Genomic DNA, 26,474 nt, shown 5'->3' on the forward strand with positions numbered 1-26,474 from the left:
CGTGGAACACCTGCAGTGTCATTCCCATTTACTGGCTGAGGATAAGTGCTACTAACATGCCAGATCATTTTTTAAATCCTTAATTGCTTATACTCCCTGCCTCTTGTTAAACACACCAGTACCTGCCCCATTAATCCACCTCTGTCCAAAATCCCCACTGCTATGTTCTCTATAGTTGTGTCAGCGACATGAGTCCATGTTTCTGGGCTACAGGAGAGGAGAGTGCATCTTTAACAACACAGTGTGAGTGAAAAATGGAACACAAAAATAGAACAGGAAAGCTGGGGGAGGAGAGCAAAAACATTTAGGGAAAAAAAAACCAAGTCAACACAAGTTCCAAAGTCTTGGATAATACCAAATCCCTTTGATTGAGGCAGAGAAGAAGTGAAGAAAGAGGAGATATTAAGTCAGATGAATCTAGGCCATGTCCCCAGGGTCCAGGAGGGCAATTTGGGCTGTATACCTAACCAATCAGGACCAATTTGTGGCCTGATTGGATTATCCAATTTTACAAGTAAAATTGTTCCATCTGACACCACTCTCTTGGTGTAGATCTGATCTCAAGCACTTTGGGAGGGTCATTGGCTCTTGGAAGCCCTTTTGTATGCCATTTATTAGATAACATATATCTCTAGAAGGGTGTCAGATAAAAGAAACTGCTTTTACTCTAGCTGGGTCTAGGCCAAAGTCTTGGCGGCACTTTGAGCTCTGAGGAACTGAAATAGAAAAACTTTTCCCTGCATCCTGATTGGTGCAGCAGCCAGGAAACCATAGCTCAGAAAACAACAGGGATAAGCACCTGACCACAACTCAATGCCCTTCTGGGGAATTTGGTATTTGGTCCATAGAATTTGAGGAGCAGTGTGTCTTAGTGGAAAGATCCCGGGCTTGGGAGTCAGAGGTCGTCGGATCTAATTCAGGCTCAGCCACTTATCAGCTGTATGACTTTGGGCAAGTCAGCTTCTCTGTGCCTCAGTTACCTCATCTGGAAAATGGGGATTAAGACTGTGAGCCCCACGTGGGACAACCTGATTACCATGTATTTACCCCAGCACTTAGAACAGTGGTTGGCACATAGTAAGCACTTAACAAATACCATTATTATTATTATTATTATTGTTATTATTATTATTATTATTATTCAGTTTCCTCAACTGTAAAATGGGGATTCAATGCCTGTTCTACCTCCTACTTAAACTGTGAGCCCCATGTGGGACAGGGACTGTGTCCAACCTGATTAACTCATATCTACCCCAGAGCTTACAACAGTGTTTGACACATGGTATGCATTTAATACCATAATAATAATAATTATAAGCATTGTAATTCACTGACCATAAGGGTAAATAATACAGGAGTCAGGAGTCACTCTCCCAGTGTGGAGTGATAATCTGAGACCAGGGCTCAATCACACCGTGCTTTTCCTACAGAAACCCTTTCAGGCTTTGGCTCCAACACCAGGGGGTCCCCTGGAGGAAAACTTCATTATAGGAGTTTCCCTTTAGAAGGGGAAGAGAAGTACGCAAGATTCCACCCTGACGGACACCAACAAGCAATAGGTTCTTCTCCCAGAATGTGGACGCCACCAAGGGGCAAAACATCTCATTATGAAATTGAGGCCCAAAGACTTGCCTGGAAGCAAAGGAGCCGATATTTTGTTTGCTGTCCAATAACAGCAGAGATCCAACACTCTAGTCTAGCGGAGCCCTCCATGGATCAGGCCCCAGATTAGGTTTACGAAAAGTAATGAGTACCCCAAGCTAGAGGCTGGATTTATGTTGCGCTTAGGCGGGCTTGCCTTTCTTTCATTAGGCCTCCTTAGGGTACTCCTGGGTAGTGGCTGGCATAAAAAATTTGCACCCTTGCAGGGGCACCCTCACACATTCCTAAGATTGCATTGGGCATGCTAATCATGAGAAGTAGCATGGCCTAGTGGAAAGAGAACGGGCCTGAGAGTCAAAGGACCTGGGTTCTAGTCCCCGCTCTGCCACTGGCCTACTGTGTGACCACAAAAAAAGAACAAAAAAAGTCTCTGCCTCAGTTCCCTCATCTGCAAAATGGGGGATCCAATCATCACGTTCCCTCTTACTTAAGGTGTGAGCCCCATGTGGACCTGATTATCTTGTATCTACTCCAGTGCTTAGTACCATGCTTGGCCCATAGTAAGCACTTAAATACCACGATTATCATTATTATCATTATCATGTTATTATTATTACTACAAATTCCAGCACCCTGGATGAGTTATGGTACATGTATGAGATCAACTCTGTACATGCTCAAGTTTGAAAAAATCTCCTTATTTTTGCCCTCCCCTTCCTACCTCTCCCACCACAAGCTCTGAAGAAGGGAAACCATGCATGCTGGACCCAATTATACTGGGTCTCCAGACTTGCCAGACTAGGCTTGGGCTGTGCTTGTAAATTTAGGTGAAGGGCTCTAATTCAAATGATTTTTGCATCCTCCTTGGTGCCTATGTCCCTATTGGGAAGGCTCCTTCAATGTAGGCCAGCTTGCCATGGGATTTTTTCCAAAAAAAAAAAAAAAATCCAAGGATGTTTTTCCCTGCTTTCACATGGCTTTTAGACCACATTTTCTGATATAATCAACTCAGAGATTTATTTCCTTTACATTTCATATTTGTGAGGCCACTTTAAACATATCTGAAGCCCCAAAGCAATTTGTCTACCCACTTAAAAATCCTAAAGTGCTTCCCCAGAACGGCTTTTTGTGACTTTGATCTTCTTCCGAGAGGCATTAGACAAATCAGAGAGACAGGTAACTTCAACCATGATTGCAGGGAGACATGAAGCTCTTTAATTACCAGTGCACAAAATTTCCTCATGGTGAATGCAAAGGAAATACTTTCCAAAAGAAGAAATCTTAGTATTTAATTTTTAAGCTTCTAACCTTTAAGCAACCATGATGTATTAAACTAACAGTGGCAGTTTACTGTCTCCCCTGAGCTCCATTTCTTGGCAACGATGTGGAAAAAGAATCTCTCAAACATTTCTGCACCAAAAATCAATAACTGCAAATTAACAGCAGCATATAATCCGATCTGCCCTAATTCTTGAAAATAATTAAGGAGGCCTGGAAACCTCAGTAATAGAGAATGATGCCCAGCCACAAGTGATTGAAAAAACTGGTGAGCTTGTTTAAGCAATCACCCTTGGCTTCAAAAAGAGCAATAAATCCAGTTAATGAAATCCAATTTTGAAAAGTGGCAACCCTGTGTGCCAGCTGTCAAATACATGACAAAGCATCAAGATGAACTTCCAGCATGCAGTAGCACAAATCATCGCTCTAAAACCTTAGTTGGAGCCCATCAACCTCCTGTGGTTCCCAATCACTGTCCCAGTGCCACTTAAGTTCCTAACAACCAGGTTCTAGGTCCTCTCACCCAGCTGATCTTCCAGCTTGTGCCCTCCACCCTGCCCATAGTAACTGCCTCACACTCTCTCAAAGTGAACACTTGTACCAAGTTGCCCACTTGAAATGCCCTTCCCTCAAGTCTTTGCCAAACAGTATCTCTTCCAGTATCCCTTCCACCCTTCAAAAGCCCACTCATATACAATCTGTTTCCTGACTAATTCCCTGCTTCCTTGGACACATAACTAAACAAACCTTCCTAACAGGTATGGATATGTTCTATAATGCATTTCAGTTTCTCCCACTACCCTATAAGATCTTGCCCCTGTCCCATATAGGGATCACAATCTAAGTAGGAAGGAGAATGAACACTGAATCGCCACTTTAAAGATGAGAAGTTAAGTGACTTGCTCAAGGTCACACAGCAGGTAAGTGGCAGATCTGGGATTATAACTCACATCTCTGACTCCCAGGCCTGTGCTCTTTCCTCTAGACCATGCTATTTCTGGAGTTTCAACCCCTGATCATTGTCAATCATGCCCCAAAACTCTAAGGTCTCAATACCCAGCCCACAAACTCTATTCTCTGACTTAAGGCCATACCTACTAGGCCTCCTCTCAAGATGTTATGACTATTCTTTGGGAGAAACACTCACAGCAGTGGGGAAAAAAAGAATCAAATTGAAATTTGGGTGGTGGCTGGAGGGGGAAGGGGGTGTTAAGCAAAGGGAGGTTGACAAAATGCTTCCTGTATATTTCCATCCTTCCAAAGAACTCAAAATACTTTACAGACTCAATAAAAAATCCTCTCCCCTCTATCACAATGCTGCATAAACTTCTGAATATCCTTTGATCTTGAGTTTTAGGATTTTTGTGGGGGGGGGGGGTGGTGTCTTTTAATGGAAAACAGAGACAACTTTAGAACTTGGAGTTTCTTATTTATCAGTCACCTTGGGAACAGACCATCCTCCAAACAGAACATCACACCTTCCTCAGTTTTGGCATTTATGGACCTCCTGAATTGAGGATTCTTGTAATATATAAATGGGGAAAAAAATCAAATCCATCTGCCCTTCCCTGTTGACACTGTGCAGAGAAATAATTTTTTACAACAATGTCTTCTGAATTTCCTGGAAGAGATGTAGATTCAGGAGAAGCTATCAGTGAAAAAAGAAATAGAGAAAGTGAGATGTGAGATTTATCTACCAACTAACTTCTTTTGCCAATGAAAGACACGGAACATTGGACTCCCGAAAAACGAACACATAACCAAAGTGTTAGTGGACATTTCCGAGTCTGTTTGGCCCATTTTGCTTCTTCCTGGGGAGGAAAAAATTTTCCTGATCAAAAGCAAATACTCCACAGCTTCCTAACATTCAGCACTTACAGATCCCATCTCCCTCCAGGAAGGTTTCACTATTTTTAGGATATACCTGGGGAATCCTGGGAAGGATGACAAGGGAACAAAGAGGAAAACGGCACAAAAAAAGAAGATGCTGGACAATTGTATTCCACGACAATATGGATGATCCAGAAGAAATAGATGTATATTTCAACAGGAGAGAGCTCAGTTGGTCATAAGGAAGAACTTCATTCATTTAATGGTATTTATTGAGCACTTACTGCGTGCAGAATACTGTACTAAGTGCTTGGGAGAGTACAATGTAACAATAAACAGACACATTTCCTGACTACAATGAACTTCCTGTCAGGGTCATTAAATCCTACAAAAGTCTACCACGAAGCACCATTCCTGGTGTTCTTTAAAAGATAATAATAATAACAACAATAATAATAATAATAATGGTATTTGTTAAGCGCTTACTATGTGCAATGCACTGTTCTAAGCACTGGGGGGATACAAGATGATCAGGTTGTCCCACGTGGGGCTCACAATCTTAATCCCCATTTTACCGATGAGGTAACTGAAGCCCAGAGAAGTGAAGTGACTTACCCAAAGTCACACAGCTGACAAATGGCGGAGCTGGAATTAGAACCCATAATAATAATACTGATACCATTTATTAAGCACTTACTATGTGCAAAGCACTGTTCTAAGTGCTGGGGAAGTTACAAGGTGATCAGGTTGTCCCACGGGGGGCACACAGTCTTAATCCCTATTTTACAGATGAGGTAACTGAGGCACAGAGAAGTTAAGTAACTTGCCCAAAGTCACACAGCTGGCAATTGGCAGAGCCAGGATTTGAACCCATGACCTCTGACTCCCAAGTCCGTGCTCTTTCCACTGAGCCACACTGCTCCATTTATCCTGAAAGCTCTGGCCATGTGCCGGGAAACATGGGTCTATACTCAAAGACCTCCCAAAGCCTATTCCAGTTAGATGAGCCAGTGGTCCAGATTAGTGCTAGCATTTGTCCATACCAGCTCAGGGAATGCTACTTTCTTTTATTTGAAATGGTAAGAAACAGGCATATCGGGTGTCTACTTTAAGCTCCATGGAAAGGAAGCAGTCCCCCAAAACAAGTTGTCTATGATGGGAAAGACGTCAACCCTCAACGAACCCAAATCCTTGATGTCGGGTATCTCTTGGGGGAGTAGAAGGTTAAGGACTATATGGGCTGGCAAGACCTGAAGCTGAGCAGAGCAAAGTGGATGGTTGGTGCAAACCTTACTATCCTTACCAACTTCTTTTCTCTATTAAACTCACTTCCTTCCTGTTCCTCTCATTTAGTCTTCAAAAAGTTGAAGGACAGTTGGTCACCCTCCATCCTTTTTATATTAATCTGTCTTACATGTAGCTTGCTCCATGCTGGAAAAATTAACATGGATAAAATAATATTAATGATGGCATTTTTTAAGCACTTACTATGTGCCAAGCACTGTTCTAAGTGTTGTCCTTCCTTTCTAACTACAAAAGTACGTAGTGATGAGATTGGAGAATAGGAGCCAGAGGCAAAGAGGTCTGCTGACCCTCAGTCCCCAGCGGAGTTGCCCATTGTCTCTAAATATCTTTACAGGATTTAGGGATGCAACCAATTTTAGCTCATTTTTACAGTTTGCCTGTGAATTTAAGGACGGTAGGCAATTCTGGTCCCCACCAATCAAATGAAGGCTGCTTACCAACACTGGGTTAACTGTTGATATGTTATTTTTAATGTTTAATGGTTTCTATGCTTGTTTTAGCCCCACTAAAACTGTGAATTTCTTGTGGGTCAGGGGCTGTCTTGAATTCAAATTTACGTTTCATATCTCCAAACACCTAACACAGCAATATGTGCATTGTAGGCATTCAATAAATGCTAGTGATGTTGAGGATGACCCTATCCACAAGATCATCATCCTCAAAGTCAAAGTCAAAATGGGTTAAGACTGGTCATTATCATCATTAGCAGCATTTCTTGAGCACTTTGTGCCGATCACTGTACCGGACACTTGACAACAGGCAACAGAAGTAAAAATGAGAATGTAAGCTCCTAGAGGGCAGTAATCTGGTGTCTTGGTTCTGGTGTACTCTCCTAAGTGCTTAATTGTTGAGAGAAGCTCAATAAATAATGATGATGATGAAAATGTGTGATTCCTGCTCTCAAGGAGGCCACCCAGCACTCCAGTGTTTGAGTTCCTCAGGACAATACACCCAAAGCATTCTCCACAATGAAGGAACTGGCCGACAGATTCTCAAGAAAGACAATTCCCAGCAAACCACCTCATATGGCTGGCTCAGGGACTCCATTTGTCTGCATGCAAAGGTCTCACCTTCAGGATATGCTCCTCAACAATTTAATATTGAAATGCCATTCCCATTTCCTCCCTTAGTATCCCTGGGCAGCCAGTCAAAGATAGGATGGAATTTGGCAAAAACAATTCAGTAAGAAATAAAGCTAGTTGTGAAGGTAGAACCAACAGGATTTGGTGACAGGTTGAATACCTAGGTTGAATAAGAGATATGAGCTGATGATAATGTGGAGATTATGGGCTTATCTTGTTTGCTTACAACTATTATTACCTGCATTTTACAGAGGAAGAAGTTGAGCCAGGGAGAGGGCCCACATACTTCACTCCCCTAATGCCAACCTAACTCACTGAACCTCGATCTCATCTCTCTCACCGCCAACCTATTGCCCATGTCCCTCCTCTAGCCTGGAACATCCTCCTTTTTCATATCTGACACACGATTACTCTCCCCACATTCAGAGGCTTACTGAAGGCACATCTACTTCAAGAGGCCTTCCCTGACTAAGCCCTCATCTCTTCTATTTCCATCACCCTGACTTGCTCCCCTTTATTGCCACCCTGATCCCAGCCCTACAACACTCACGGACATATCTGGATTTTACTCATTTATATTAATGTCTGTCTCTGCCCCCCTGCCCGCCCCAGACTGTAAGTTCATTGTGGGCAGGGAATGTGTCTGTTATATTGTTGCGCTGTACTCTCCCAAGTGCTCATTACAGTGCTGTGCACTGTAACTTGCTCAAGTGGTACAACCTAAGACAAGAATCCAGGTGTCCAAGGACTCACAGGTCGGTGCCCTGTTAGCCCACACTACAGGTGGCTATAAGAAGGGGAGGAGAAAAACATAGGATGGCTAGCCTAGGACCTTCCACCAATATGCAAATCATTTGCATAGGTAAATGGTTCCTTATCTTCATCATTATTGACAGCATTTGTTAAGTCTCTACCATGTGCAGAGTACTCTATGAGGTGCTCCTTGCTCTCGAAGGAGTTGGAGTCTGAGAGGGGAGACAAGCAGATTGCTAAATGTGCAATAGGCAAAAGAGTGAGAGATTAAATACAAATGCTAAAAACAAATAAAGTCAATAAATGGGTGCTAGAATGGCTGATCCCCCTCCCAGGGTCACACCTGGAGATTTTCCAGTATTCTACCAGTCTCGACTATGGGAGGGAGAGTCAAGCAGAGGCCTTTCCATTCCTAGCTTGGGCAGTGGCTAGCAAGTGGAAGGCAATCAGCTACAAGTCAAAGGTCACTTGTGCTGGGCAGCAGCGGCATGGGAGAGAGTCTAGGGTGGAGACTTCAGTTTACTGCATGGAAGGAGGCAATGGTAAACCACTTCCAGATTTTTACCAAGGAAACTCTATGGATACACTATCAGAACAGTTGCAGATGGAGGTGGGGCGTTCTGGGAGAGCTGTGCCTATGGTGTCTCTGTGGATCGGAGACGATGCAATTTCATAAAACAAGACAAGGATGGCTGATGGGGTGGCATGACTAGGAAAGTGGGGAATTAATCAGGTCCAAGAGGAGGTGTCATTTTAGGCATCACTTAAAAAGCCCTCCTAAAATCACATGTCCTTCAAGAGGCCTTCCTAGACTAAACCCTATATTTCCCTTATTCACCCTTTCCTCTACATTGGCTATGAACTTGGCTGTGTGCCACTTAAGTACTTTGATACTCACCCCACTCCCACAATACGTATGTGAATATTCTCATACTCTACTGTTTACCCTATCCCTATTCTATCATAATATCTGTAAGGACTGTAAGTTCCTTGTGGGCAGGAATCATATCTACCAGCTCTGTCATACTGTACTTTCTCAAGCGCTTAGTACAGTGCTCTGCACACAGTAAATGCTCAATAAAATGATTGATTTATTGATAGTGAGTCTTGAAGGAGGGGAGGGAAATGATTTTGAAAGGCTGAGGAGGGAAGAGCACGAACAAAGGGTTGGAGATGGGAAAATCCAAGTCGAGAGATGGTTAGAAGGTTTCTGCCTAACCCATAGTTAGATTCAATGGGAATAGAGTCAAACTTCCCAGCAAAAACATTTGCTCTTTCTACCACTCAGGATCCGGAGATGGAAAGTGGTGGATGGACCTGGAGAGTGGCCTGCTCATTCTGCTCCTAGAGGAGAGATAAGACTATCCAGCACTAGGGCTGTCTGGGCCAGAGAGGGGCAGCAGGAAGCCAGAGATCCTGTCACCCTCTCTAATCTCTCACCTGCAGCTTACCCACAGCTCACCGACAGCTACTGGCTACTGCTCTGGGTATGCTAGTTCTGCCTGAACACAAGGAGGCTTCGGGAATGGATGCAGAAGAGACATTGCAGGACAGTGATTAGTTCTAAGTAGGCCCCATGATGTTTGGAAATGCAAGGACCAGAGCCTTTGCCTCCTATTATCTTGTTCTACAAAGCCAATCTCTGAGATCAAAGACCTGGGCTCTTCCAAGGGCAAAGGGCCCCGGATTTGGACCTGTGACAGCTCCTTCTCTTCTCAGCCTCCCAACACACACTTAAAGGACAATGGAAATGGAATGGAATGGAAAGCAAAAGCGGAGGGAATTTTGAGTGCAGAAAATGAGATTAGCTGCCTGGACTGCAGAGAGACAAGGGATCAAAGATGATGTTTTCTAAAGCCACAGGGACCTCTGGAACACAGAAAAGATGGAATATAAAAAATGAGGTAGAAACACTGAGAGCTTGAAAGCTAAGAGGGAGCTGAAAGGAAAGACAAATAGCTGCTTTGAAACTTACAACAAACCCCAGAATGTAAACTGCACAAAGACAAAAAGACTTCAAGCTGCAATATCGTTTGAAGTTCTTGATGAGAAAGTTAATTTGTTTAGTCCACAGTAAACATACTTGGCCCAGAGGTATAAGCCCCTCTCCTTAAAGGAACAAATTGGAGTGCCTTCAACTTCCAGTGAATAAGATTAAAGGGAAAAACCAGAAAAAAATGGCTGACCTAATTGATTTGTCTCTGCTTTTCACAAAAGCATTCGTAGTATCTATTTTAACATTTCATTAAAAACAACATGTAAATTAGCATAGGTTCAGGAACGCAGGAGTCTGAAAGAAATTGGGCTGGTCCTAAAAGACAAATCTAATAAAGGCAGAAAATAATTCCCACCACCCTGGTAGTCATCTTCAGATTTCTAATACCTTCTGCCATCAAATGCTTCATCTCAAGGACACGGGGAGTGTGAGAAGGCTAAGATACTGGGAGGAGGGAGGGGAAGAGAAGGGCAGGGTTGCCAGAATTTTTTTTGGCCCTTGTCCGTGAAGCTGCAGGATAAGGTCACAGATATTCAAAGACAAATCACCCAGTGACCTAGACTAAGCTCGAGTAACAGGACTGCCGAGTTCCCAATTCACTAGTCGCAGCCCCACACTTGCCATCAAACCATGCTGCAGAAGGCCACACACATACAAACTCTTCTTAACACTGATCTCTTTTCATCAGCTTTCAACTTCTGCCTTTTCTGATGCCATGTTGGCTGGGGGCGGTCAGCGGTGGGGGAATGAATGTCCATGAGCAGCTGCCTGTCTTCCCCATTTAATCAGCCCTGAATGTTCCAAAAAATTAGTGCCCCACACTACCAGGCAGGAAGTAGGATGGTCCACGTGCCCCTAAAGGATTTTCCCCCAGGGTGCCAATGTCTCATGAGCTATAGCTGTGGCCCTGGTAACAGTGGGGTTCTTTAGAAATGGAAATTATATACCAAATAGGCATGTCTGAGCTCCTTGTATACTGTCAGCAAAGCAAATGGGAAATGCTGGCCATGGTTTTATAGGATTTCCCGTCACCCCGCCCCACAAACACACACACATACACACAATCCACTTCTCCTCTCTGAATATATGCTCTGGGGCTGATATGAAATATGTGGTGGCACTAATCTGAATGCAGCCTCTCTGCCCATCCCCAACCCCTGGTTCAGGGGACTCAACTTCCTTTTTCTTGGATCCCTACTAATAATAACAGTTGTGATATTTGTTAAGGGCTTACCTATATCCCAAACATTGCATTAAGCACTGATGTAGGTTTAAGAAAATCAGGTTGGATACAGTCCCTGCCTCATAAGGGGCTCACGGTATAAGTAGAAGGAAAAACAAATGTTTCACCCCCATTTTACAGATGAGAAAACTGAGGCACAGAGAAATTAAGTGACTTGTCCAAGATCACACAGCAGACAGGTAGCAGACCAGGGATTAGATGCCAGGTCCTCGGACTCCCAGGTCTGTGCTCTTTCCACTAAGCCATGCTGCTATCCTAAGGATCAAATCCTAGAAAGGGAATGTCTGGGTGTCCTTTAGAGCTCATTTCATCCTGTGAAGAACATCAGGTGACTTGGCAATTTACCCAACATCTCTGGACCTCGATATTCCTCCATTAGTAGAATGGAGACTAACCCCTTCCATCCCCTCAATCTGTAATAATAGTGAGTTGAGCACCTTCAGACTTTTGGAGATACACATCACTTAAACAAAAAGAGGAATTTAGAATTATTACTAGGAATATGAGTATTCTTCATTAAAAAGGAATGAAGGAAACCAAGTCAAAGCTAATCAATGCCACGCCAACAAATCTCACAACGTGTCAAATTTGTTGCAAAGATTTGGGAGGCAGACGGCAATTTACTGAACCTTTCTCTGCAGTAGTTTCATGATTATCACCTAAATTGAACCAGATTGCTTAGCACCTGGATGTGTTGAACAGAGAATACTATTGAAAGAAGAGAGACCAAGGCCTCGTTTTTACACTACTAAAATATTTACAACAGTCAGTTCCCCTGTCCTACTTTCCCATACTGAATGGTTTGAAATTCCTTATTGCCTTTCCTCTAGTGTTGACATTCTCGCAAAGAAAATGATGGATAAATTCATGGGTGTGTGTGTGTGTGTGTGTGTGTGTGTGTGTGTGTGTGTGTGGTGGGGGAGGAGGAAGAATTCCCAGAGATAATCCGAAAACTTCATTTTAGTCAACAGTTTCAATTTCCTCCTCCCACCAAAATTTTCATCAAAGTTTCTCAGAAGTCATAAAATTAGCCCATTGGAGTTTCATTTCTTTAATTGATCATTCCCATCAACTGCAGAACAGGCTCTGGAGCAGGGAAATTGCCAGCCAGAAGAAGAACATGCTATGGGCCTGGATAATCCACAAACTGGCTCACCAGCCCTTGATTTATCACAGCAGGTCACAAGGTTCTGTGAAACTCGGAAATGTGGGTTAGTGTCCAGACCTGATGTTTCATAGGCAATTTTCCTCACTATCCTCAAGACCATCTTGCAACCTGTGCTACCCTTGGGGGAGTCCTTGTCATTGAAAAGTGAAATCTAAGGCTGCAAGGGCTGTCACTCAGAGACTCCTCAAGCCACCTCATGTGGAAACATATTTGATCTCATGGTTCACTGGGCTCAGACAGGATGGATTCTGACAAGCCTTGCTGAGCCTCGTTTCTAACTCTGTTACAGTCTTTAGCTCCTACTAATGTCATAACATAACTTTAGGAGAACACAGTTTTCATCCTGTTATTTTGTTTCCCTCTGATGACTGAAATTCCAGCTGTCTATACCCTGTCAACTGTAAAGAGGGAATGTCACTTTCTTATAAAGATCTTAGCCAAATGGCAGTCATGAATGCTCTCTCCCCCTCTTCATCCTTGCCAACTCTACTTGATCTGCCAGGATATATCTCAGTAGAGTTGGCCTCTCTGGGTAGCATTTTTATTGAACCCATACAATAGCTGGGAAAATAAGCTCTAGTCCTAGCCCAGATCAAAGAGATCAGGGCACATCTAATGGAAACCAGGCATGAGAGCCTGAAATATTTAATATTCTGCCCCTCCTTTCAGCTCCCTGTCTATTTGGTTTGCCTAAAAATCTTGGTCTCTTGGAGTGCTTCAAGTGTGTTTGCTGCAGAAAAACTCTGGGAAGCAGAAGAGGATAGAAGAGATGGAGGTGGGGAGTGAGAGACAGACAGCCAATGCCAATATTCTGGCCAAATAGTATTTGTGTGCCTTAATGATTTGGGAAAATCATTGGCAAGACTGTCTAACAAGGTTCCTTGGGTCATTCTTGTTTCTTTCAAATGAAAAACAGATCAACTGAGAACATGCCCACTAACAGGTGCATGCTTTCAGGCTTACCATACTGCAGCAACAAGCATGGGAATGATTCTTCCTGTTTCATCAAGATCATACCTGCCAGAACTTCATGTTTGCCCACATGCCATTATCTGCGACAGTGGAGAATAACAAAGCTTGGGGTGTTCTTTACCTGTTTCTTGCTGGGGCTGTTGGGCTTGAGTGACTGAGCCCTACCTGTGGGTCAGAGAGTCGAGAGAGGTCTGGATATAGGTAGAACTTGATTCCTTCAGAAGCCCCAGGCAACGTTACTCCTCGGATCAACAGAATTAAAAGCATGATGTATGGGAACGTGGCTGTGACATACACCACCTGCAAAGGAAAAGTGGAGGAAACAAGTCACTAAGTGTTTCTTTCCAACAGTGAGTGTCCAGGGGGTTGGTTACTCCTCCCCCAGAAAATCAGGTATATCAGGAAGGAAAGCTGACTGTTGGAGCCATCCCCATTCTCAAGCTCAAGAGTCAAAGAGGCAAGGATAGTTGTCGTGGTGGGGCAGGCCAATAAGTCACAGACAGGGTCAGCCAAGGGTCACAGGCAACACAGATGCAAAATCACTATAACTGAGTCTTTGTCCTTCCTGTGCCTAGGCAGGAAAGGAGGAAGAATGAACTCCAAGTTATATGTTGCCAACTTGTACTTCCCAAGCGCTTAGTACAGCACTCTGCACACAGTTAAGTGCTCAATAAATATGATTGAATGAATGAATGAAAAAGTTAAGACCTCCAATTCATATTGTCTAGTTCCCATGATATTTTCATTTGTGGATAAACACTTCAGGTAATCATGGGCTTTCTGACCTGTTTTCATCCTAGATACTAGATTTCTTGACTGTAAGCTCATTGTGGGAAGGGAACAAGTCTGCTAATTCTTTTGTATTGTGCTCTCCCAAACGCTTAGTACAGTGCTCTGCACACAGTAAGTGCTCAGTAAATACAATTGAATGAATGAATACTCTGATTCTCACAGTAGAGTTTTCACAGAAAATATCAATAGGTTTGATGGAAAATATCAGTAGGTGAAAGGACACCTGGTATAATGATCTGGGCCCAGTAGATATTCGATGCTGATGTTAATGATGATTAAAATGTGTATAAATAAGAACAAGGGCAAGTGGTCCATAATGGATTTTTAAAAGGAAAATTAGGGTGGTAGACAGGAAGTATGGTTGATCTCTAATGACGGGGATGGACATTCAGGACGACTACCATCGCAGAGTCCGTCCAAATATTCTGTTGCCACTCTCATAAATCCTAGGTCGGATGGACCATGGTCTGACCCAGGAATGGCACTGCTCAATAAGGCTGGAAAGGAGAAACAGCTATCATGAGAGATAGCAACTGGCCCTGACCAAGTCAAGTGTTAATTTTAAGAATTTTTCACTAAAAAACTCCATGGCTAGGCACCAGTGTAACATCAGTGTGGATTGTGCTACAACCCAGCCTGCACATTTCACTCCTCTAATGCCAACCTACTCACTGTACCTCAATCTCATCTATCTTGACACCAACGACCTGGCTCTGGCCTGGAGCGCCTTCCCTCTTCAATCTCTCTAATCACCTTGAAAGCCTTATTAAAAGCACATCCCCTCCAAGAGGCCTTCCCCAACTAAACATACATTCTCCCTTCTCCCACTCCCTTCTGTGTCACCCTTTCACTTGGCTTTGTGCCCTAATTCACCACTCCCTCAGCCCAACAGGAGAGGACAGAGCTGCCAGTACCCCCAGGGAGCCCCTGGGAATTGGCCAGACCCCTGAGAAGAATGAGAAAGCAAAATTTATGATGCAATATTGTTGTGGCAAAAACGCATTGTTCACCTGGTGACAGTCTATCACTTTTTAACCCTTCCAAGATGCATTGCTATAATTAGCATTAGCTGGCCAAAAAGGCAAGTATCACTTGAGCTGCTAAAACATATGTATGAGCTGAAAAATCTTTCAGATTACTGTTAGGTTTGCCATGGGCATACATGGCCAAAATGTAATAAAAACAATTCTTCAATTTCATTAGGAAAAAGGAGAAGGTGCAAAGAAAATGTTACACTCCTTACAGAAAGAAAGGGAAAGCTGATAACACAAGACTGTTGAAAGGCTGCAGGGAAGTAAAGAAAGGGGAAGGGGGAGATTTTATTGCTTTTTTCAACTTTTACTTTTTAAAAATGATCAACTTTGATCAACCAACCCAAACAAATGACACTTGTAGTGGGAGGAAGGAAAGTCAACCTTGCTTATCTGGCCGCCAGCGATGCAGATTTCAGGATCAGGGCTGCCCACGTACTATATGTTTATAGATCACTGAACTAGACTCTTGCAGATTATCATTAGAGAAGCAGCATGGCCTAGTGGAAAGAACCTGGACCTGAGAGTCAGAGGACTTGGGTTCTAATCTCTGTTCTAACACTCAATAATAACAATAGTGATGATATTTGTTAATTGCTTACTATGTGCCACGCAATGTTCTAAGCATGGTAGGGTAGATACAAGGTTATCAGGTTGGACACAGTCCCTGTCCCAGGTGGAGCTCACAGTCTTAATCCCCATTTTAGAGATGAGGTAACTGAGCCATAGAGAAGTGAAGTGACCAGCCCAAGGTCACACAGTAGACAAGTAGCAGAGCCAGTATTAGAAGCCAGATCCTTCTGGCTCCCAGGCCCTGGCTTTATCCACTAGGCAACACTGCTTCTCGTTTACCTTCTGTGTGACCTTGGGCAAGTCACTTAACTTCTCTGTGCCTTAGTTTCCTCATCTGCACAATGGAGATTCAATACCTTTTCTCCCTCCTACTTGAACTGTGAGCTCCATTTGGTACCTGGTTAACTTGTATCTACCCCAACACTTAGTATAGTGCTTTGCAAATAGTAAGCCCTTTACAAATACCATAATCATTATTATTAATATTATATAACAAAAGTAGCAAGTGTGGTCCCTGTCCTTTGGGAGTTTACAAATGAATGGGGAGAAAGTAAACCCAAACTGGTTCCCTCTAGATCATAAGCTCTCGCTCCACCTGACAACAGTGTGACTCCTATGGAATCCTGCCGCCCCAGCCCACCTCCATCCTGGCCCTCAGGGCTCTGCTCCAATCATGCCCTGAGTACCCCCAGTCATGTGGATTAAGCCACTGCTGAGTATTTGCTGAATCCCTTTCTCTCCACCATATGGCTGTGTGACTCCCATCACAGCTCTCAAGGCTGTTCCTGGCTTGCCCTGTGAAACGCCTGTCATGTGGACTTATGCTACTGCTGAACATTTACCGGACCACTCTCTTTTCATCGCTCAATCGATCAATCAATTGATATTTACTGTGGGCAGAGCACTGTTCTAAGCACTTGGGAGAGTCCAACAGAGTTGGTAGATACATTCCCTGCTCACAATGACCTTATAGTCTAGAGGACGAGTTTACAGTCTAGAGTCCTAAGCTTCTATGTGTCTATTGCCAATCCCTTCTGCCTTTTTTTACTTTGAAATGGTGAGCCTCCCAAGGGACAGGGTTGTTGTTGTCATATGCTGCTGCTAGAGAAGCAGCATGGCCTAGTGGGAAGAGCCTGAGCTTGGGAGTCAGAAGTCATGGGTTCTAATCCCGGCTCTGCCACTTGTCAGCTGGGAGACCTTGGGCAGGTCACGTCACTTCTCTGGGCCTCAGTTACCTCACCTGTAAAATGGGGATTGTCAATGTGAGCCCCACGTGGGACAACCTGATGACCTTGTATTTACCCCAGCACTTAGAACAGTGCTTTGCACAGAGTAAGCGCTTAACAAATACCATTATTATTATTATATGTTGTCAAGTTGTGTCTGACCCACAGTGACGCCATAGACATATCTCTCCCAGAACACCCCACTTCCATCTGTAATCATTTTGATAGTGTATCCATAGAGTTTTCTTGGTAAAAATATGGAAGTGGTTTACCATTGCCTCCTTTTGCACAATAAATAAGTCTATGCCCTCGACTCTCTCCCATGCTGCTACTGCCCAGTACAGGTGACTTTTGACTTGTAGCAGATTGCCTTACACTCACTAGCCACTGCCCAAGCTAGGAATGGAATGGGTATGCCTCTGCTTGACTCTCCTTCCTGTAGTCGTGACTTGCAGAGTACTGGAAACTCTCCAAGTGCAACCCTGAGAGGGCGAAGGACAGGAACTGTATCTAAATCCCACTTGTGTGTTCTTTCCCAGCACTTAGTACAGTGCTCCACACACAGAAAGCACTTAAATACTATTCCTACTAAGCTCCTTGAGGGTAGGGATAGGGTGTACCAACTCTGTTGTACCGTACATTCCCCAGAGCTTCGTACAGTGCTCTGCACAAAGTAAGCACTTAATAAATGCCATCGATTGGTTGATAGAAGGTAGAGAAAAATTGATATAAATAATGGACACACAGGACCATTGCTAAGGTAGGGCCAAGCAGGACACATCTCCTAGACTTTGTGCCCAAGTGAGCGGGACACCCAGTGAGCAGGACTCAGAAGAGTTGCTGCTGCATGAAGCGGCAGCAGTGGTAGAGTGCCCGAGTCACTGACACCAAGTCTAATTGCTACGCTTTCCCTGCTGTCTCGCTCAGTGCCAGACAACTTCTGGAGTTCTGCTTGTTGGAAGGAATGGCTCGCCCTCCCCCCAGAGCCCAGCATTGCTCAAAGTCTTTTGGGGATTGCCAGTGAGATAGCAGCAGTTTATCCTCATGGGAGGAGAGGGAGATGGAAGGATTTAAAGGTAGGACCCTCCCCTTGGACTGGCAGAGGCCCTGTACCTCCCTGGTGACACCCCCATGGACACAAGCATATAAATCAATGACTCACAAATAAATCAACTGAGAATACATGAGTACTGAGGAAGCTGGTGGGAAGGCACGAACAGTTAGGTTGGGGCAGTGTTCAGGGAGTGCCTCCTAGAGGAGGCAACTTTTTAGTAGGACCACGAAAGAGAGAAGGGATATGATTTGGTGAGGTTGAGTGGAGAGGATGTTTTCAGGCAGGGGGAAAGGTGCGAACAGTGGAGGTTGGATTTTGAATCTCCACTTTCTCTGGACCATTTTGGGCTCTCAGACTTCAGTTCCTTCACCTGGGTCCTGAACCCAACTGTGGTCCTTTTCCCAGCCCCTGGCTTCTTGTCTTGTCTTATGCTGTCGAGTAGTCTCCGACCCAGAGTGACTCCAGGGATATATCTCTCCCAGAATGCCCCACCTCCATCTGCAATCATTCTGGTAGTGTATGCAAAGAATTTTCTTGGTAAAATTTTGGAAGTGGTTTACCATTGCCCTCTTCCGTGCAGTAAACTTGAGCCTCTGCCCTCAACTCTCTCCCATGCCGCTGCTGCCCAGCCCAGGTAAGTTTGGACTTGTAACAGATTGCCTTCCACTCTTCATCCACTGCCCAAGCTAGGAATGGAATGGGTATGCCTCTGCAACTGGTAGAATACTGGAAACCCTCCAGGTGTGATCCTGAGAGGGGGGCCCTGGCTTCTAGACAAATCGAAAAAGAAGGAGGCAAGAGACAGTAGGTAAGTACTCCTCCCTCCTTTGGTGTCAAAGGAGGGCACCATTTTTAAAGTAAGCCAGGAGCTGAGACTGGGTCCCAGCTACCCAGATGGGTTTGTCCCTCAGCAATCTGGATAAATGAGGTTATGACATAAAAGTTCAAGAGTACTGTCATCAGAAAACTGACTATATTCAAATCAATGAAGCCTGATGACATGCATCTTCGGATATTGAAGGAACTGGCAGACATTCATGTGGAGTCACCAACTATTATTTTGGGAGCAGTCCCTGGGAGTGGGTAAAGGGCAAATGTCATGTTGTGCTTCTTTTAAAGAGGATAACATCTAAATATCAATACCTGAAAAAATTCTGAAACATAAAATCAAAATCAATTAATTCACAATCACCTGTCTTGAATGGCTGCCTGGAAGGAGAGGTTGGGTCAAATGGTCCCTTCAGAACTCTTTCAGCAGGATGATTTTCCGACCCCAGGAGACATTTTATCCAAGTAGTATTAGTAAAAGTAAGATCATTTATTGAGTGTACATATGTGCAGGGCACTGTACTAAGTATTTAGGAGGTACCAAACAAGCAAGTGATACATTCCCTCCCATAAATGATTTACAAATGGAATAGTCAAAAGAAGTACTTGAATGTATAATTGAATGCATGCATGAACATAAGTACTGAGAAGAGATAATACATAAGCACATAAGTGCTACAGATGGCTGATGGGCTTATACAACTTGGGATGCTGAGAATTAATCATTAAAGAGAGTGCCAGAAACTAAAAGTCATTCATTTGGGCCTGCGTTTTGCCTTCCACCAGACCTTTGTCGGGCAAAGGGCATCCAAAGACACTGTCCAGGGCACTTTTTTTTTCTTATGGTATTTATGGAGTACTTACTGTGTGCAGAGCATGGTACTAAGAGTTTGGGAGAGTACAATACAACAGAGCTGTCAGACAGTGTTCCCTGCCCACAGAAAGCTTAGAGTCTAGAGGGCAATATTTTGTCCTAAGCAAAAATGCCAAAGTTAAAAGAGAGCAGAGAACAGGGAGCCAGCAGCCTAGATAAAACTCTAGGTGCCCTGGACCCATGCAGAGGCATTCATTCAATCACATTTACTGAGCGCTTACTGTGTGCAGAGCACTGTACTAAGCCCTTGGGAAGTACAAATCTGCAACATATAGAGACAGTCCCTACCCAACAACGGGCTCACAGTCTAGAGGGGGAGACAGACAACGAAACAAGTAGACAGATGTCAATACGATCTGAATAAATAGAATTATAGTTATATACACATCATTAATAAAACAGAGCAATAAATATGTATAAATATACACAAGTGCTGTGGGGAGGGGAGGGGGCAGGGCAGAGGGAGGGGGATGGTGGAGAGGGGAGGAGAAGAGGAAAAAGGGGGAGCTCAGTCTGGGAAGGCCTCCTGGAGGAGGTGAGCTCTCAGTAGGGCTTTGAATGGAGGAAGAGAACTAGTTTGGCAGATGTGTGGAGGGATGGCATTCCAGGACAGAGGTAGGACGTGAGCCAGGGGTCGAGGTGGGACAGGTGAGAACGAGGCACAGTGAGGAAGTTAGTGGCAAAGGAGTGGAGTATGCGGGCTGGGATGTAGAAGGAGAGAAAGGAGGTGAGGTAGGAGGGGGCGAGGTGATGGAGAGCTTTGAAGGTGAGACTGAGGAGTTTTTGCTTGATTCGAGGTTGATAGACAACCACTGGAGATTTTTGAGGAGGGGAGTGACATGCCCAGAACGTTTCTGTACAAAGATAATCTGGGCAGCAGAGTGAAGTATAGACTGAAGCGGGGAGAGACAGGAGGATGAGAGATCAGAAAGGAGGCTGATGCAGTAATCCAGTCGGGATAGGATGAGAGATTGAACCTGCAAGGTAGCAGTTTGGATGGAGAGGAAAGGGCGGATCTTGGCAATATTCTGGAGGTGAGACTGGGAGGTTTTGGTGACAGATTGGATGTGTGGGGTGAATGAGAGAGCGGAGTCGAGGATGACACCAAGGTTGCAGACTTGTGAAATGGGAAGGATGGTAGTGCCGTCTACAGGGATGGGAAAGTCAGGGAGAGGACAGGGTTTGGAAGGGAATATAAGGAGCTCAGTCTTGGACATACTGAATTTTAGATGGTGGGCAGACATCCAGATGGAGATGTCCTGAAGGCAGGAGGAGATACGAGCCTGGAGGGAGGGAGGGAGGGAGAGAGAAGAGGGGTGGAGATGTAGATTTGGGTGTCATCAGTGTGGAGATGATAGTTGAAGCCATGGGAGTGAATGAGTTCACCAAGGGAGTGAGTATAGATAGAGAACAGAAGGGGACCAAGAACTGACCCTTGAGGAACCTTGAGGGGGAGGGGGAGGAGGAGCCCGCAAAGGAGACTGAGAATGAATGGCCAGAGAGATAAGAGGAGAACCAGGAGAGGATGGAGTCTGTGAAGCCAAGGTTGGATAGCATGTTGAGGAGAAGGGGCTGATCCACAGTGTCGAAGGCAGCTGAGAGGTCGAGGAGGATTAGAATAGAGTAGGAGCCATTGGATTTGGAAAGAAGGAGGTCTTTAGTGACCTTTGAGAGGGCAGTTTCAGTGGAGTGTAGAGGATGGAAGCCAGATTGGAGGGGGTCTAGGAGAGAGTTGGAGTTGAGGAATTCGAGGCAGCGAGTGTTAGATGACACGTTTTAGGAGTTTGGAAAGGAAGGGTAGGAGGGAGATAGGGCGATAACTAGAAGGGGCAGTGGGGTCAAGAAAGGGTTTTTTTTTTAAGGATGGGGGAGACGTGGGCATGTTTGAAGGCAGAGGGGAAGGAACCAGTGGAGAGTGAGTGGTTAATGATGGACTTTAAGGAAGGGAGGAGGGAAGGGGCGAGAGTTTTCATAAGATGAGAGGGAATGGGGTCTGAAGCACAGGTGGATGGGGTGGCACTTGAGAGGAGGGAGATCTCAACTGAAGATACTGCTGGGAAGAATGGGAAAGTAAAGGAGAAGGTTGAGAGTGGGGGGTATGGAGAAGGGGGAGGGGTGACTTTTGGGAGCTCAGAACTGATGGTGTTAATTTTACTAATGAAGTAGGTGGCCAGATCATTCAGAGTGAGGGATGGAGGAGGGGGAGGAACAGGGGGCCTGAGAAGGGAGTTAAATATTCAGAACAGCTGACAGGGATAGGCATGGGTGTCAATAAGGAAAGAAAAATAGTTTTGCCTGGCAGAGGAGAGGGCGGAGTTAAGGCAGGAAAGGATAAATTTAAAGTGAACAAATGGCCTGCAGAGAGCACCTGGCATCTTGGAAGCTCCTCCCCACATTTCCCCTTCTATAGGATTTTCAGAGAACGGATAAACCCAACACAAGGAAAAAGACAGCAAGGCACAAGGTGGGTCTGTAAGCAGCACACATGCACATGCTCTCAATCAGTCTGGGGTACTTGCCAATCAATCAACAGTATCTACTGAGTGTCTTACTGTGTGCACAGGATACTGTAAAAAGCATTTGGGAGAGTTCACTAGAATGAGTTAGACACGATCACTGCCCCCAAGGAGCTTACATCAGATACTATGGATCATCACCTTATTCAGCAGGAGAGTCACTTTTTATTTGCCCCCAGAGAGCAAGTGCCCTAATGTTTGCCTATCACTAAGGCGACCCAATATACTGACATCCCTGACATTTCTTAGACTCCTATCTCCTCCCAGCTCAGCCCACACACTGCCGGTTCCTGAAATTCTGGTACATATTTACTTGGAATATATGGACATTAACTCAAATATCAAGGGTCTGGTTCAAATAGAACATGGTAGATAAATCAGCAGCAAACTGAAAAATGATACACAGTAGGTAAGTTCTGAAAACTGCTCTAGCACTTTTCAGAAATGAGGCTGACACTTTCCTTGTTTTGAAGGTGGAAAGGGAATGTTCACATTAATTAAGTCCAGAGAATTACATTCCTGGGTTTCCTCCAAAGGGACCAAGTTGATTCAATTCATGGAATTCAACTGTGCTCCTTCTAGTGTTGAGGCAAACAGGAACTCCGGTTGTTGACAAGAAACTGTCACTCTCAACTACTGGTCACCAATCCCTCTATTAAAGGAGACCTTAATTCCTCCTAAATATGTAGGTTCAAAAATGCATTTCTCCAGTTGTTTTCTTTTTCCCCTAGTGCATCAATCGTAATTTATTGAGCATGTACTATTCATTCATTTATTCAGTCATATTTATTGTGCACTTACTGTGTGCAAAGCACTGTAGTAAATGCTTGGGAGAGTAGAATACAGCTATAAACAGACACGTTCCCTACTATGTGCTGAGTACTGTACTAAATGCTTGGGAGAACATTATTAGCAGACACGTTCCCTGTCCTTAACAGGTCAAGTTCTTCTGAATGTAAACAGCAGCACAATTGGATTAATTATGCTGTATCCTGTTCCTTCCTTGCCCCCTCGCCCCCCTCTCCATCCCCCCCATCTTACCTCCTTCCCTTTCCCACAGCACCTGTATATATGTATATATGTTTGTACATATTTATTACTCTATTTATTTATTTATTTTACTTGTACATATCTATTCTATTTATTTTATTTTGTTAGTATGTTTGGTTTTGTTCTCTGTCTCCCCCTTTTAGACTGTGAGCCCACTGTTGGGTAGGGACTGTCTCTATATGTTGTCAACTTGTACTTCCCAAGCGCTTAGTACAGTGCTCTGCACACAGTAAGTGCTCAATATGATTGATGATGATGATGATGATGATGATGATGCCCTCACTAAATTCTCATTAACAATATGTTTAATTAGAAAACTTGCTTTTGAAATTATCTAAAATAACAATATGATATAATAACAATGATAATAATGACTGTGGTATTTGTTAACTGCCAAGCACTGGTCTAAGAACTGGTGTAGATACTGTTACCCTGGGCGTCACAACTTCTCTGTGCCTCAGTTACTTCATCTGTAAAAGGGGGATTAAATCCCCAGGGAAACATCTGTAGGGCATTATTTTCTCTCTTTGGTGCCCATTTAGGGCCCTGCCCAGTTGACAATCACCATCTACTAGAAGGAGGGAAGGAGGGAAGTTTTGGGTTTTCTAAAACCTAGCATTCCTCCAGAGTTCCTTCCCAATCAATAAATCAGTGAATGGTATTTATTGAGTGCTTACTGTGTTCAGAGCCCTATACTAAGCACTTTTTTATTATTAAGTGCCGTCGAGTCGTTTCCAATTCATAGCGACTCCATGGATATACTTTCTCCAGTACATCCTGTCCTCTGCCATAATCCGCAAACTTTCTAATGGTTCTTCCATTGTCGTTGTTGTGGTCTCTATCCATCTAGCTGTCGGTCTGCCTCTTCCACGTTTTCCCTGATGTTTCCTAGCATTAGTATCTTCTCCAGAGAATTAGTCCTGATTATGTATCCAAAATATGCTAATCTAAGTTGAGTCATTTGGCCTAAGCTCTTGGGAGAGTACAATATAATAGCAGTGGTAGACACAATCCCTGCCCTCAAGAATGTTATAATCTAGAGCAGGAGAGAGGTATTAAAATAAATTATAGGTGGGGGAAGCAACAGAATATGAGAATATGTCTGTAAGTGTTGTGGAGGTGCAGTGAGTACTTAAATGCTTATGAGTAAGGACTCAACCACATAGGTGATGCAAAAAGGAAGAAAACTAAGGCAAGGAGATGATAAATTTTCAGGGAAGGTTTCCTGGAGAAGATATGATTTTAGTAAGGCTTTGAAGGAAGGAGGGAGTGGTGGCCTATTGGATATGAAGGGGGAGGGAGTTCCATGCAGCAGGGAGGGTGTGAGCAAAGGGTTGATGATGAGAGAGATGAGTGCATAGCACAATGGGTAGGTTGGTGTTAGTGGAGCAAAGTGTGTGAGCTGGGTTGTAGTGGGAGAAAATGGAGATAGGCAAGGAAAGAGAGCTGACTGTGGCATAAAGCTGATGGTGAAGTGTTTCTCCTTGAAGTGGAGGTGGATGGGCAACCACTGGAATTATCGGAGTCGGGAGACATGCATAGAACAGTTTCTTAGAAAAATGATCTGGCAGCAGAATGAAGTATGGACTGAAGAGGAGAGAGGCTGGAAGCAGGTAGCTCAGCAAGGAGGCTGATGCAGAAGTAGAGACGGGATATGACAAAATGCTCAGACCAGCGTGATAGCAGTTTTGATAGAAAGGAGGAAGAGGTGGATTTTAGAAATGTCGTGAAGATAGAACCAACAGGATTTGGTGACAGAATCTGTGAGTTGAAGGAGAGTGATGAGTCAAGGATAATGCCAAGGTTGCAGGTTTATAAGATAGGTAGGATGGTGGTGGTGTCACCAGTGATGGAAAATTAGGGGGAAGAGAGAGTTTGGGTGGGAAGATGAAGTGTTCAGTTTTAGACATGATGAATTTGAGGTTTCAGTGGGACATCCAAGTAGAGATGGCCTGAGGCAAGAAGAAATGTGAGATTGCAGAAGACAGAGGTCAGGGCTGGAGAGGTAGGTTTCAGAGTCATACCCTTTCATAGCCACCAGACCACAACTCTCCCCATTTTTAAAGCCCTCCTGAAGACCTACCACCACCTAGAGGCATTAATTTCCACCCAGCAACTACCTTTAGCATTTCTTTATATATCAACTCATGACTCCCATTATTTGTTGATTTATGCATTTTTCCCGACTCTTGCATGCATATTTTTCTGTCTGCCTATCTCCCAAGTAACTAGTACACAGTAGCAGAGAAGCAGCATGACCTAGTGGAAAGAGCACAGGTCAGAGAGTCAGAGGATTTGGGTTCTAATCCCGGCTCTGCCATTTGTTGGCTCTGTGACCTTGGGTAAGTCACTTAAACTTCTTTTGCACATCAATTCCTTCATCTGCAGAATGGGGACTGAACACTTGTTCTTCCTCCTACTTAGACAGTGAGCCTCATGTGGGGCCTGATTATCTTGTATCTACCCCAGCTCTTAGTACAGTGCCTGGCACATAGTAAGCACTTAAATACCGTAATTGTTATTACGGTGCTTGCATAGAGTAAGCACTTAAGAAATAACCCAATTATTACAGTAAGTGCTCAATAAACATTACTGAAAGAAAGAGTCGAAGCTGCTGGGAGGTAGTGTTTTCGAGACTTCTCTGACCCATTTGTCATGGGAAAATAAAGTGTTGGCAATAGCTCCTCTCTGGCAGAATAACTGGACAGAGAGAGTGGTAACTGCCTCTGAGTCAAAGGTGGAGAAGATTTGGGCCCAGGCTGCAGAGATCAAGGAAACCAATCAATCAATTGTATTTATTTAGTGCTTACTGTGTGCAGAGCACTGTACTAAACACTTGGGAGATTAAACTTCTCTCCTTTAATGCCAACCTTTTCACGGTAACTCGATCCCGTCTATCTTGCTGCCGACCTCTTGCCCATGTCCTGCCTCTGGCCTGGAACGTCCTCCCTCTTCATATCTGATAATTATTCTCCCCCCCCTTCAAAGCCTATTGAAGGCACATCTCCTCCAAGAGGCCTTCCCTGACTAACCCCTCCTTTCCTCTTCTCCCACTCCTTTTAATGTAGCTTGACTAGCTCCCTTTATTCATCCACCACTCCCAGCCCCACAGCATTTATGTATATATCTGTAATTTTATTTATTTATATTAATGTCTGTCTCCCCCTCTAGACTGTAAACTTGTTGTGGTCAGGGAATGTGTTTGCTATATTGCCATTCTGTGCTCTCCCAAGCACTTAGTACAGTGTTCTGCCCACAGTAAGCACTCAATAAATATGATTGACTGACTGACAATATAACA

The 26,474-nt window shown here is 44.1% G+C and overlaps 1 protein-coding gene and 2 non-coding genes across 3 annotated transcripts in view; 1 reads left to right on the forward strand and 2 right to left on the reverse strand.

The window, feature by feature from the left end:
• The window catches only part of SLC6A11 (solute carrier family 6 member 11), a 100,974-nt gene that overhangs the window by 32,492 nt on the left and 42,008 nt on the right, over positions 1-26,474 (reverse strand). The window contains exon 7 of the mRNA XM_038772445.1: positions 13,395-13,529. Coding sequence (XP_038628373.1) covers positions 13,395-13,529 — 135 coding nt within the window. The remainder of the gene's footprint in view (positions 1-13,394; positions 13,530-26,474) is intronic.
• LOC119920691 lies at positions 8,176-8,308 on the forward strand. Its single transcript, XR_005448420.1, has one exon. It is a non-coding gene; the product is annotated as a small nucleolar RNA SNORA7 (small nucleolar RNA).
• Positions 17,206-17,343, reverse strand: LOC119920114. Its single transcript, XR_005447879.1, has one exon. It is a non-coding gene; the product is annotated as a small nucleolar RNA SNORA7 (small nucleolar RNA).

This window comes from Tachyglossus aculeatus, chromosome X1 (assembly GCF_015852505.1).
Source record: "Tachyglossus aculeatus isolate mTacAcu1 chromosome X1, mTacAcu1.pri, whole genome shotgun sequence".
In the NCBI taxonomy this organism is placed as follows: domain Eukaryota; kingdom Metazoa; phylum Chordata; class Mammalia; order Monotremata; family Tachyglossidae; genus Tachyglossus; species Tachyglossus aculeatus.